Here is a 13,820-nt window from a genome sequence, read left to right on the forward strand (position 1 = left end):
TGTTGGTTATTACAAAGCAGCCAAAAAAAAAAGCATAAAGGAATTTGCCGACTCCATGGTTTCTGGCTGCCCAGCACATTCCAATGACAGGGATGGAAGGGGCCTGGGAGACAAGAGCAGTGCCTGGTGTTTCACAGATTCCCTTTCTGATTGACGAGATGTACTGCCTCAGCTTCTGCTCATTACAGCACATTTAATGGCTTAAAGAAAGGGAACCATTTGCAAATGTAATGTATGTTTGCTCTATGGGGTGTTGGTTTATATATCAGGCTAACATTGACAATGCCACCGAGAAAGTTAAAAAAAAGATTTGGAAAAAAAAAGTCCTTGGGCTCGATCTCTCGTCCCTGGGAAGTTTGGGTGTCATGGCAACTACATCTACTGCCAACGGAACAGCAGAGAAGCCTCGGCCAGAGTTACCAACTTCATCACTTTCTTACTGTCTTCTAGGTGCTAATGTTGAACAAGGGAAGAACCCTGGTTTTTGTTTGACTCTGTCACAGGCGTGCTCACTGGGTTGGTATTTATAATTCATCTCCAATTACCCCAGAGGTGGTGCTGAGTGTTCGTCTTAAATATACGTACGTGCACGGCTGACTGATGTAGGAATGCAAATATATTTCCAAATGTGAACGTGTGTAGAGCATGGATAGAAGTTGCTATTTAAGAGCATGGTATACCAGTGTGCATGGTGATCCCACATATATGCTGCCCCTTGATTATCTGAGATGTCGAAGCTTTGGAAGACGACACTGAGGAAGCCTTGACAAGTTGGCAAAGTTTGGACCTGGTTTGAAAGAGGGAGAGAGGGTGCAAATGGTTATCCTGGTGAAAGGGGACCATTTAAACCTGGATGGCGTCAACGTTTGAAATTTAGAGTTGTGCCTTTGGCCCATCATGCCTTTGCGTAACAATTACACTAAGTTCATTTATCAGACTTGCTGGAGCTTGAATCGTCCAGCCAAGTGTAAATGTTCATCGCTCTTCTTATCTGTGCCATGTTCATGGGTTTAGGCATGAGTACAACTGTCCACTGGACTACTGTATGTGACTGAGGTTAGGATTTTCACTGTGAACAGTGGGGAGTGCTGGAGAACAGAGGAACCTAAGATTACCAGCACAGAGTGTTGTCACAGGTAGGCAGGGCGGTGAAGAAGGCCTTCACCAGTCAGAGCACTGACTAAAGAATATGGGATGTCATGTTGCACTTGTACAGATATTGTGTAAAGTGATGGTCACCCTGCTATAGGAAAGAGGTCACTAAGCTGGAATGAGTACTAAGAAGAGCTATGAGAATGTTACCATGACTTGAAGGGCTTGAGTTACAGTAAGAGGTTGGGCAGGATAAGACCTCATTCCTTGGAGTTAGGAGACCTGACGGGAGTTCTTATAGAGATATATAAACATAGTTAAGTTGAATGCACACAGTCCTTTTCCCAGGGAGAGTAAGTCAAAAGCTAAAGGTCAGAGGTCTGTGTAGGAGGAGAAAGGTTTATGAAGGACCAGAGTGGCATCTTCTTTACACAGATGGTGTTTCCACATGGAATGATCTGTCTGAGAAAATGGTTGAAGCAATTACAATAACAACGTTTAAAAGATATTTTGACAGGTAGGTGGAGGAGGAAAGGTTTAGGGGATATGGGCCAAATTCTGCAAAATGGGACTATTGGTTATAATGGATGAGTTGGGCTGCAGGGCCTATTTCTCTCCTGTCTCACTCTCTGACCCCATGAATACTGGGAGTTGGGATCAACCATGCAGACTCCCAGTAGCGCAGAAATATTAGTCCACATCCTGAGACAAAATCTGAACTGCATGGTTCATCATTGCATTACAGTCAATCTACTTCAGAAATTCAAAACCACAAGGCAGTCAGTTTGTGCAGCGTAAGCAGTAACATGATAAAGAGCAGGTAACCATATTTAGAAATAACAACTGCAGGGGGATAAGGAAATAGAGGATAACTCTCCCGTTCTTCCCGGAAGTAGTGTGACAGGTCCTCACTGCTCACATCAGGGAGCAGATTTTTAAATGAACTCTTTACATTTATTTCTACGGGAAAATGCCGCAGTTTCCCTGCCTAGCTGTCTGTCAGAGATCTATCTCTTGGGAAGGCTCTGCTCCGGCCCGGCCACCTGACCAGACTCCACCACACGGCCCTCAGCCACGCTGAGGGTGACGCTGTCCATGTGACAGTCGTGGCAACACGCTGGCGTAGCAGTTGGCACATTATTTCATGGTGCCAGCGACTCAGGATCGAGTCCTGCCACTGTATGTAAGGAGTTCGTACACTCTCCCCGTGGCCGCCTAGGTTTCCTCCGGTTGCTCTGGTTTCCTCCCACAGTCCAGAAAGACGTATAGTGGGCACGCTCTGTTGGTGCTGTTAGTGTGGCTACCCAGCACAGTCCTTGGTGACTTGGTTTGCCACAAACAACCTTTCACTGTATGCTTTGATGTTTCAGTGTACCTGTAACAAATAAAGCTGATCATATTGCTCCATCACACAAGGCAGTTCCGCTACTCAGCCGTGGGCCATATGCTGAAAGATGGAATCAATATGGACGCGTATCCAGTAGGCCAAGTAGCCTGTTGCCATGCTGTATGACTCTGGGTATCTATTTGCTCCGTCGCTTCTGCGTCTTATATTTGAATTTGGTAAATTCACGATGTGCTGTCAGCAGATATTGAGGAACAGCTCTATAAAAAGGTATTCGCTCCCTGCTACCTCCCGTAAAACCACAAATCCATGAGTGCTGACATCACACATCTGGGTAGATTTTGACTTCTAACAGGATTGAAAATCCACAGAAAGGGAAAAGGGGCCGCTCGTCCTCTTTTGCCCATTTTACAACATACTCTGCAAAATGGCAGTGATCGTAATAAAGCGACACACAGACAAAACGCTGGAGGAACTCAGCAGGCAGCCTCTGTGGAGAAGAGTCAACAGTTGTCTTTTACGGCCCAGCCCCTTCATCAGGACTGGAGGAAAAAGATGAGAAGTCAGAGGAAGAAGGTGAAACGGGAAGGGAGGAGGAAATACAAGTTAGAAGTTGATAAGTAAAACTGGGAGGGGGAGGGGTGAAATAAAGAGCTGGGAAGTCGATTAGTGAAAGAGACAAAGGGCTGGAGAAGGAGGATATCTGGTAGGAGAGAACAGAAGGCCATGGAAGAAAGGGAAGGTGGGGCACCAGAGGAAGCTGATGGACAGATAAGGAGATAGGTGAGAGAGGGAAATGGGAATAGGGAATAGTGAGGCGGTGGGGGCAATGACCAGAAGTCTGAGAAATCGATGTTCATGCCATCAGGGTGAAGCCTATTCAGACGGAGTATAAAGTGGAAGGTGGTCGTGGCCTGACCAACACATCAGTCCATGGCCTCCTCTACTGCCACGACGAGGCCACACTCCGGTTGGACGAGCAACACCTTCCATGGCCTTCTGTCCTCTCCTATCAGATCTCTTTCTCCAATCCTGGTGAAGGGTCTCAGCCCGAAACATCGACTGCTGCCTGGCCTGCTGAGTTCCTCCAGCACTTTGTGCGCGTTGCTTGGATTTGCAGCATCCTTGGGTTTTCTTGTGTTTGTAGAGTGGTCATTGTGATCAGATCATGCACTCTGTAATGAGCACATTTGTTTTTTTAATCTATCTAACTTGGTTGGGCTACAACGTATAGGACAATGGGGAGAACGTATCTCATACCTGGTCAATGGCATCTGGGTTTTCGGACACATCAAAGATGACCGCAGTTGCTCCTCTCTGGACTGCCCGCTTTGCCTGCAAAGCAAAGCACAATATCCCTGAGTACAAATTGCATTTCAGACAACAGAAAGACAGTTCTACTGCAATAGTTAGCCTGTTAGTGATTCTGTTTTCTCCAGTATGATATAGGATGTAAGTAATATTGCTGCCTCAGGCAACAGAACCAGTGCTGTTACAGAAATACAAAGCAGACAAGAACTTCTATCTTTTCCACCTGTCCTGTCCTTTCAGAACAAATCCTTGCTTCTGTCTTCATGGCTATATAAAGGCTGCTGTGGCAAACACAGAAGAATTGACACCAATATTTCACAAGGCTAGGATTTGTAACGATCAAATGCTATTCCAGAATGCACTGGGGAAGCTAAGTGAACAAACTGCCAGTAATAGTACTTTGATACTGGGTACTACACATCACACCAGGGCTGGCAGTAATAGTGGTGCTGATCGTCACTCCAAAGCTGTAAACCTTCATCCAGAACCCAACCCAACTTTCTCCCGTAGACTCCATCTAGTCCCACGTCAGATAATCCTCCGCCCCTTCCCATCCTTAAACTTGTATGCATTGACAGCCAGACACAGCCACATTGTGTCCTCACAAATTCACACGTGTCTTTGCAATAATACTCCAGAATAACTCATTTTGCATGAAGTGTTTCAGTGTGAATGTGAGAAAGCAAGTACTTATTTTCTTTACAGCAATGGTGACCAGCTAATGAACAAGAGTATTGGGTTGCCCTTGATGCTGCATTCCCCACTCACCCAACCTCTCATCCACTGTCAATGAGAAGCTCTGATTAACTTCATTGGCTGGGCAATTGACTTTACATGGTCCAAAAAATGGAATCTATTGTTTGCGACTAAATTCCATGCAGTGCAGTGCTTTTATCAAGGGAGAAAAGGGTGAGCTGAAAGATAAAATGTTTTGATTAGTATTTGTGTACAGACACAGGATAGACCATCTGCTTCTGATGTGTTTAACTCGTCAATCATTGATACTTGTTTATTTGCTCCTCGTTACCCTGGGGACTGGAAGCAATTTCAGTCCGAGGTCCGTAACCTCAACTACAGCAACAATGGAATGCTCTCCCTTCTTTGGGTTAAGATGTTCACTAGGCTGCTTATCGCAAATGAGTGTGTCAGCAACAAATCAAGTCCACTCATAGATTCTAACAACCAAGGCACCCCACAGTCTAGTCATATTAAAAGGGCAACATAAAATAAATGCAGGTATTTAGGCTTTTGCAAGGTGACTGTTAAAGTCAAAATGAAAATAAATGTATTATAAAAGTACACATGTAATACCATATGCCACCTTGACATTCACTTTCATGCAATTACATGAAAATATAGAAATAAAGCAGAATTTATGAAAAACTATATATAAGTAAAAACTGACAAAAAACAAAATGCAAAGACAAATTATACAAATAAAAATTAAATAATACTGAGAACATCAGTTGTAGAATCCTTGAAAGTGAATACAAAATACCCTGCAGACGCTGGGGTCAAAGCAACACTCACAACACGCTGGAGGAACTCAGCAGGTCGGGCAGCATCCGTGGGAACGATCAGTCAACGCGTCGGGCCGGAAAGTGAGACTGCAGGATGTGGAGTCAGTTCAGCGATGAGGTGAGTGAGGCTATCCATGCCAGGCAACTAAGTTCACATTCAAATTTATTGTCATCCGGGTGGGCTGCACAAGTAAACCTGACGAGACCTCGGTGGTGGCAGGGTGTCGATTAGTCTCACTGCCTCAGGGAAGGAGCTGTCACCCAGCCTTGCAGTCCTAGTCCTGATGCTTCTGTACTTCCTTCCTGATGGTAGTGGGTCAAGGAGATGGCTGGTAGGGAATCTCAACAATCCTTCATGCCCTTTGTCTACAATGCTCCTGGTAAATATCACAAATGGGAGAGGAGGTGTGATTCTCTCAGTGCTTTCTAACTACCCTTTTGTAGGGTCTTACTGATGCCTTGATGCTTCCATACCACACAATGATGCAGCTAGACAAGGCACTTTCAATGTTACGCCTCTAGAAGGCTGTTAGAATAGGGGCGGGGGCCTTGCACGCCTCAGTCTCCTCAGAAAGTGAAAACACCAGGTTGTTTAAAAATACTATGATTCTTCCTGTTGAATTAGTGCCTAATAACCGAATTATTCTAATAATTTTAGATTAGAAAGCTAATCAGCTTACGTTGGGTAAAACCACCGTATTTATTGCAATTTAAAACAATGCATTTTAACTTACTATCTAGCTACATGAATAGCTTCAGAGAGATTAATTAAAACATCAATAGCAGATAGTGTCTCAATATGGCTGTAGATTACTAATGTAACAACACTGTCCTGTTTACCAATCATTGGATACTGGAGGCAAGTCTCACTCACATGGATCTGCCCTCTATGAACAGTAGAGACTGTAGCTAACTCTAGGTTTAATCATGCAGCAGTAACTGTTACTGTTGTCAGCCTCTTCCATTAATTTCAGACATTATGGTGATAAGTACACTCTTACCTCAAACCTTTAAGCTTTTATTTAAATTGCATTTCAAGGAGAAAAGAAACACAAGTCATCCCTGGATAACAAACGGGTTCCATTTTTACAAGCAGCCAGAAAATACACACAAAATAAAATTACTCGATGTGGTAACTAAATCCTTCAGTATTGTAATGAATGACATCAAAAACACATAAGAAAGAGCAACTACTAAAAGAAAAGGGAGGGAATTAGTTCAGCCACTCATATAAATGGACCCATGTTGGACTTTTGAATTTAATAATATTTTGAGAACGCATTGCAGACATCCCACCCTGCAAAAACTCATTTCAGGGAGGCAGCACCATCAATTTGCGGAAGACTTCCGGGAGAGGTAGGATGTCTGCAACAGAGTAGCTCCTTAGCAGCTGGCCAGCTAGTTTAAATAACGTTAGCTATGCTAATGAATGAATGACACCTGTTAAACTCACCTCAACCTGTCTTTTACAGTCTTAACCCCCCCATGGGCAATAGAAAAGTCACTGTTGCAAACAGTGCAGCGAGCAACACTGCCATTATTTTGACCCCTATTGGGCAGGGATACATTTTAGTGTAGTCTGGGGTGACGTACGTTTCATATTTTTTTTTGGAACACTCTGCCATGGCGCGCTCTCGTTCGCTCTCTCTCTCTCTCTTGTGGTCGCTCGTGCACTCTCTCTCTGGCTTGCTTTCTCTCTCGTGCTCCCGCTTGCTTTCTCTCGCAGTCGCTCTCGCGCTCTCTCTTGCTTTCTCTCACTTGCTTGCTCTCAAAAAAATTGATTTGCGTGATATTGTATATAATTTGCGGGCATCAGGGAGCCACTATTAATATGCAGGAGACTCCTGGAACTTCCGGAAGAGGTGGGATGTCTGGCATTGGTATGTCAATGTGTTTGTAGGTAACTTGGGGATGGCCCTTGCACAGAGAAAGGATGCATGGGGTAGGTAGATTAACAGAGTGCGTGCAAATTCCTTCGCCAGTGAAGACAGTTGTACAGAGAACTGACTGATTGGTTTGTCCCTTTGCTGTTGGCTGGCTCCCTCCAATACTCCTTTACATTTTTGCTCACAATCAGGGGTTAAATGAACGCTGTCTGCCTGCAGGTCTCTTTGTTGAAATGTTGAGTTCTCTTCCCTCTAATGCTAAGTCTGAACCTGGGCTTGTTTGATAGGTCCACATCGCATGACAGAGTCCTCATCTCAGTCAATAGGTGCCTCCGGGAGAAATAGAGAGAGGTGTGGGGATGGCGGCAGGTAGATCAGTGCAACACACACAAAATGCTGGGGGATCTCGGCAGGCAAGGCAGCATCTATAGCAAAGAGTCAACAGTTTCTCAGCCCAAAACGTTGACTGTTCACTCTTTTCCACAGATGCTGCCTGGCCTGCTGAGTTCCTCCAGCATTCTGTGTGTGTGTGTGTGTGTGTGTGTGTGTGTGTGCTTTGTTTTCTGACATCTGCAGATTTTCTCCTGCTTGGAGATCATTGCATCAATGGGAAGACCACGAGATCACAAAAGAGCAAAGTTTAGACATCTTAGTCTGTCTTCGCCCTTGACAGATGCAGGGCATTCCCTACCAGTACAACTAAATTGTGTACACATCCATAGCATATTTCAAAGCCTTCTCGTTAGAAAGTGATGGAGGGACAATGCAAATTCGAGCCACAAGAGATAGGGTCAATTGCGGAACTTCCGTATGTGTTCACTCCGACTTCCCTATTGAGAAGAACAAGCAGTGTATTAACACAGTGTTGCTCACTTCTGACACAGCTGATCAGATACAATACCAAGCTCACATCGGTCTTCGAGGAATCTTGGCCAGAAGTCACAGAGAAGAGGGAAAGGGAACTACATGGAACACTTTGCTCATGAACAAAAGCAACATGGTGGTCTCCAAACCATCATGGTACTCACAGTGTAAAAAACCATAGAACCATAGAAACATTACAGCACAGAAACAGGCCTTTTGGCCCTTCTTGGCTGTGCCAAACCATTTTCTGCCTAGTCCCACTGACCTGCACCTGGACCATATCCCTCCATACACCTCTCATCCATGTACCCATCCAAGTTTTTCTTAAATGTTAAAAGTGAGCCTGCATTTACCACTTCATCTGGCAGCTCATTCCGCACTGCCACCACTCTCTGTGTGAAGAAGCCCCCTCACCCCCCCCCCACAATGTTCCCTTTAAACTTTTCCCCCTTCACCCTTAACCCATGCCCTCTGGTTTTTTTTCTCCCCTAGCCTCAGTGGAAAAAGCCTGCTTGCATTCACTCTATCTATACCCATCATAATTTTATATACCTCAATCAAATCTCCCCTCATTCTTCTACGCTCCAGGGAATAAAGTCCCAACCTATTCAACCTTTCTCTGTAACTGAGTTTCTCAAGTCCCGGCAACATCCTTGTAAACCTTCTCTGCACTCTTTCAACCTTATTTATATCCTTCCTGTAATTTGGTGACCAAAACTACCTCAATATTTCCCAACATGCTTTTTTTTTGGGAGAGGAATGAGGTGTGAATGGAAACGAACTTGACTTCAAGAAAGTGGAATTTTTCAGGTTATTGAAATTTTACATGATCAAGAAATCTGTTGTGTTCAGCTCTGCTGTTTGTGATTCCAACTGGACAGGATTGGCCTTTGCAACAGGCAGCTGTGGTGAGACAGCATCCTTTATGCAGCATTCTCCTCCTTGGGGGAAAGGAAATCAGTGGTGCAATGCATTACTTTGGCAGTAGGGGGCAGTCAATCCTCACTTTTGACAGAAGATGTGGGATTGTGCCTTCTCCACCCGGGCTACCTTGCAGGTATTAAGGGCTGAGACTTCCTGCAACACCTCTACACCTGAAGTCCCTTTTGGGTTACAGGTACAGATTCCAAATTGCAGCACAATAATTACCGGAAATGGCCTTTTTGTAACTATTTAAGACCCTTGCCCAGGGTTCATAAATGACTGCAAGCATTCACTCATAAAACTGGCACATCTACACAGGATGCCAGAACTTGCCTACACAACAAATGCAGGTAAATTATTGTATAAAACTTTCGCCCGTAAGTAAATTTGCACGACTAAAAGTAATTTATATCATGGTGACGTTCAGGGTTTTGTGGCTCTCTGCGCAGTCGACTGAACCTTGAAATGATTTCAAATGCCTTAAAAGTGTGGCTGTTCAGTGCCGACAATTGCTTGCACTTATATAGTGCCTGTAATAGGGTAAATGCTTCAAAGGATTGATACCAGTTTATATGTGAAATTGATCCACCTATAACACAGAAGGGACAGAGTTAAGGCTGGCAGCTCAGAGCTTAGGGTCTAAAATGAAGTGGGAACCAGCACAGATTTTGTACTGTAAGTGATGTGAATCAGAGTCATACAGCACAGATATAGATCCTTGTCCCAGCTTGCCCCGCCATCCATCCAGCACTCATTTATTGGGTAGATGACCCACATTCCAAAGATGTACAAGTTAGGTTTAGTGAGTTTTGGTCATGATATGTTGGCGCTGACAGTGTGATGATACTTGTGGGCTGCCCAGCACGATCTGCACTGATTTGATGTAAATCACCTCACTCTATGTTTTGATGGACATGCGAAAAATAAGCTAATATTTACTCTTTGTAAATCTAGTCTCCAATCCTGAACTAATCTGTCTTCGTTCCCTCCACATTCCATCAACTCCGGCCAGATGCGACCACTCACTGACACATAAGGGGGAAATTCACAGAGGCTATTGCATCCACCGCCGTTTCTTTGGGATGTCAGAGGAAACAAGAGCTCCTGGAGGAAATGTATTCAGTCTCTGAGAGAGTGGGCAATTTCTACACACAGGGTACCAATGATTCAGACTGACCTTGGGTTACCGGAGCAGTGTGTAAGCTCTGCCTGCTCCATCACTGCAAGCTCCAGAAAGAAAACTCCAGACTAGTCGGAGGTAAGAGGTAAACCAGGCAAGGCCTTTAACGTCAACAGTGCTTGCACCTCAATGTTGAGGAGTGTGTACCCATAAACTGAAAGAGATTATATCTCATTTGTTGCCCTGCCCACCAGAAAAGAACAGGAAATGAAAATCAGAAAGGTACAACAGATATTGGTTTGGTCTATTAGCCACTGCTTGCTTTAAGAAAGCACAATCCTAATAGTTCTATTGCCTTCCATTATCCATAAGGCCTGGCAAATTTTAACTCTTCAGTTTTCAAAGTCAAAGTAAATTTATCATCAAAGTACAGATATGTCACCACATACTTCCTTGAGATTCATTTTCTTGCAGGTGTTTACAGGGAAATATAGAAATATAATAGAATTTATGAAAAACCATACATTAACAAAGACTGACACCCAATTGCACAAATAAATAAATAGATCACTAGATTGATAGACATAACTACCAAATTTGACAATATTACCTCAATTTCAACATTATGACCAAATCTACACCAGCTCATTGCAAAGTAGAATCATTTATTACTGGGTCTCACTGTTAGTTCTATTGTCAATACTCCTGACCAGAAAGCATACAGTTCAAATCCATCAGACTTCACCAAAGTCTCAATGGCTGTCCTACAATATTCTGACTCTTTACACAAGAATATATGAATAGGCTTGCACAGCAGCACTGAAATTATCATTATCTGTAGTTCTTCTCCTGTAAACACCTGTATGTAGGTGAATCTCACAGTAGCAACCAGAATATATACACATGTACTTGGATAATTTTTGAAATGTACAGCCTAGTTTCGAAAACTATAGGCTATGCCCCAATGCTTTATTAACTTCTGCCTCGAATACAGACGAAGGCCTGACTTTATCTCAAACACTCTCGCTCATTCTCTCTGCCGAGCATGGGAGAGTGTTTGCGAGTCTGTGAAGTATCTGAGTGTATGTGTGCGTATGTGTGTGGGTGAGTCTGTTTAGATGAATTTGCATATGCCCTACAGCTTTGGGACTGTTTGTCTATGCTGGATGTATTCATGAATGTTGTAATACTTATGCCACATTTCCCAAGCCAGTCAATAATTACTTTGTCTATTATTTTACACACAAATCAATTTAAGCGTACAAGATAAACAAAATGTTTTCATGCCATCCTGATCCCCCCGTATGGGAGACCTATCCTCATTTTCTGGAGTCTCGGGTACTATTGTCGAGGGTTGAGAGGGTTAGTATGCAAACTCACTTCCCCAACCCTCCAAGTAAAGACTGCTGAGTTTTCTGCTGGTTTCCTCCCTCTTTGACTTCCCTAAAGTTGGTAATCAAGGACCCAATCATGAAAGAGGGTGGGGGGGAAGCAAGAAATTGGGCTTTGTGGTCACAGAACCTACAAGGCAGATCGCAGCTCACATTTTTTCCCTTTTTGATGTCTGCTAACTCAGTTAATAATTAACGGCTCTAAGTGAGGGGCTAAAAGAATCTTCATTAAGGCTATCACTTCAGGTCTGGAAGTGTAGAGGGGGTGGTGGGAGGGATGGGGCAACTATTTCCCTTTAGGCACATCCCAGCCCACCCAATAATTGTGTTTTCCCTCCCCCTACCTCCGAAAGGCAGGTCTAAAGTCTTTAATGTTCAAGCTGTCACACTATGCACGACCCACCTCTAATTACAGGATGGTTTCTTGCAGGTGCATTAAATATGGAGAAAGAAAGCCCGGCACCGTTAACCCTTTATGTGCCACAGCCCAGACAGTGCCTCAGGTTTGAGGGGGTGTCTCTTTGCATATTGTCACATCATGATTCTTGCACCCAGTGCAAATAAATTTGATGATTCGTTTGTGCAAATTAAGAAACAGCAGATATGTGGAAGTTGCAACATAGAATCGGGCATTTTGACACAACCAAGTCAATGCTGGTGTCTGATCTTTAAACAAATAAGCAGTCCTAATTACCATGATTTTCAGATCACACCAAGCCCTCTAACTGAATAGCGTTTCCTCAGCCTTTCAATTAGCTGGTTGCTCAGTCTTTGGCAGAATCAAGTTGTGGCCATGACCCAGCAACACAGGACATTCTGCGGCTTTGTTGCTGCCTGAACGTCCAAATGTCTCCAATCTCCGTTGTTAACTTCCAAACCAGCTGATGGCGGTACCCCAAACTCCGAACAGAAGGCAGGCCAAATGATCGGCCCTTGTACCAACTTATACCTCCTTTTCATATGGACCTTGCACTCTTACCCTCAATGTCAGTACGATCAAGGACTTGATTGTGGACTTCAGGAGAAGTAGGTCGAGGGAACACACAGTCTTCATTGATGGACCAGCAGTGGAAAAGGTGAAGTCTCAAGTTCTTGGTTGTCAAAATCTTAGGTTCTATCCAGGGCCCTACATATTGATGCAATTATAAAAAAGGCACAACAGTGGTTGTACTTCACTAGGAGTTTGGAGGAGACTTAGTATATTACTAAAGACTCTAGTAAATTTTCCAGATGTACTGTGGAGAACATCCTATCTGGCTGCATCACCATCTGGTACGGAGGGGCCACTGGACAGGATTGGAAAAGTTGCAGAAAGTTGTAAACTCAGCCAGGTCCACCATGGGTGCTACCCTCCCCGGCACTGAGAACACTTTCAAAACGAGGTGCCTCGAAAGTTGGTATCCGTCATTGAGGATCCTCACCACCCAGTACATGTCTTCTTCTCATTGCTTCCATCAAGGGGCTGGCATAGGAGCTTCTTCTCCTCCGCTCTCAGATTTCTGAATGGACAATGAACCCATGTACACTACCTCTCTTTATTTTTGCTGTCTTTTTGCACTAATTTAACTTTTTACATAGACTTCTTGTTGTAATTTATAGTTTTTTCTTATTGTATATTGCAATGTAATGCAGTGATATTAAATCTGATTCTGTATCTATATATCTATTACTTATCTGTAACTTAAACATCATTTTTACATCTCATAAGGTACCGCTGCCGCAAAACAACAAACTTCACCACATATGTCAATGATAATAAGCCTGATTCTGATTCTGAACATTGTCGGCACATTACAACTATCTATTTTCCATGTTACTCAGATGCTACCGCAACGTGAGACCATTGCTTGGGAAATATATCAATCAGGACAACTAAGATGGGAGATTGAAAGGGAGACTCAGAAGAAGAATGTCCCACAGAGATTCATGGATGAATAAGCGTTGACTGCTATCAGGCGTAGCATCAATTTGAAGCCGAGAGTGACTGCAAAGCCATGGGGGTGTTTGGTGTTGTCTAGTTTAAATTACTTAGATGATGCATGACACCTGGAATCCAAGCCCGGCGAAGTTGACTACAAGTCAAAACTACTTTCATCAAGATGGGATAAGGCCAACTTTCAAAAGCAATTTTTTTCCAATATCTATCAGGTAACAAACCTTTGGGGTTTTAGATCTCTTACACTTGGATTTGATGTAACCTTTTTGGATCAGTAATAGGGATTCTTTCTAGTTGCTCACATTCCTGCTTTAACCATTCTTCTTTGGCTTTTTGACATAAGCTTTTAACTTTTTTATCTAAGGACTTCTATAGGATTTGCTTTCTTCAGTCTCCTTTCTTCCATTAGATTTTAGATTTCATCTGTCATC

At 43.5% G+C, this 13,820-nt stretch overlaps 1 protein-coding gene across 2 annotated transcripts in view; it reads right to left on the reverse strand.

The window, feature by feature from the left end:
* Positions 1-13,820, reverse strand: part of znrf3 (zinc and ring finger 3) — a 242,337-nt gene that overhangs the window by 40,802 nt on the left and 187,715 nt on the right. For both annotated transcript variants that reach the window (XM_072247501.1, XM_072247500.1), the window contains exon 3: positions 3,698-3,772. In XM_072247501.1, the coding sequence (XP_072103602.1) occupies positions 3,698-3,772 (75 nt within the window). The remainder of the gene's footprint in view (positions 1-3,697; positions 3,773-13,820) is intronic.

Source organism: Mobula birostris, chromosome 31 (genome assembly GCF_030028105.1).
Source record: "Mobula birostris isolate sMobBir1 chromosome 31, sMobBir1.hap1, whole genome shotgun sequence".
In the NCBI taxonomy this organism is placed as follows: domain Eukaryota; kingdom Metazoa; phylum Chordata; class Chondrichthyes; order Myliobatiformes; family Myliobatidae; genus Mobula; species Mobula birostris.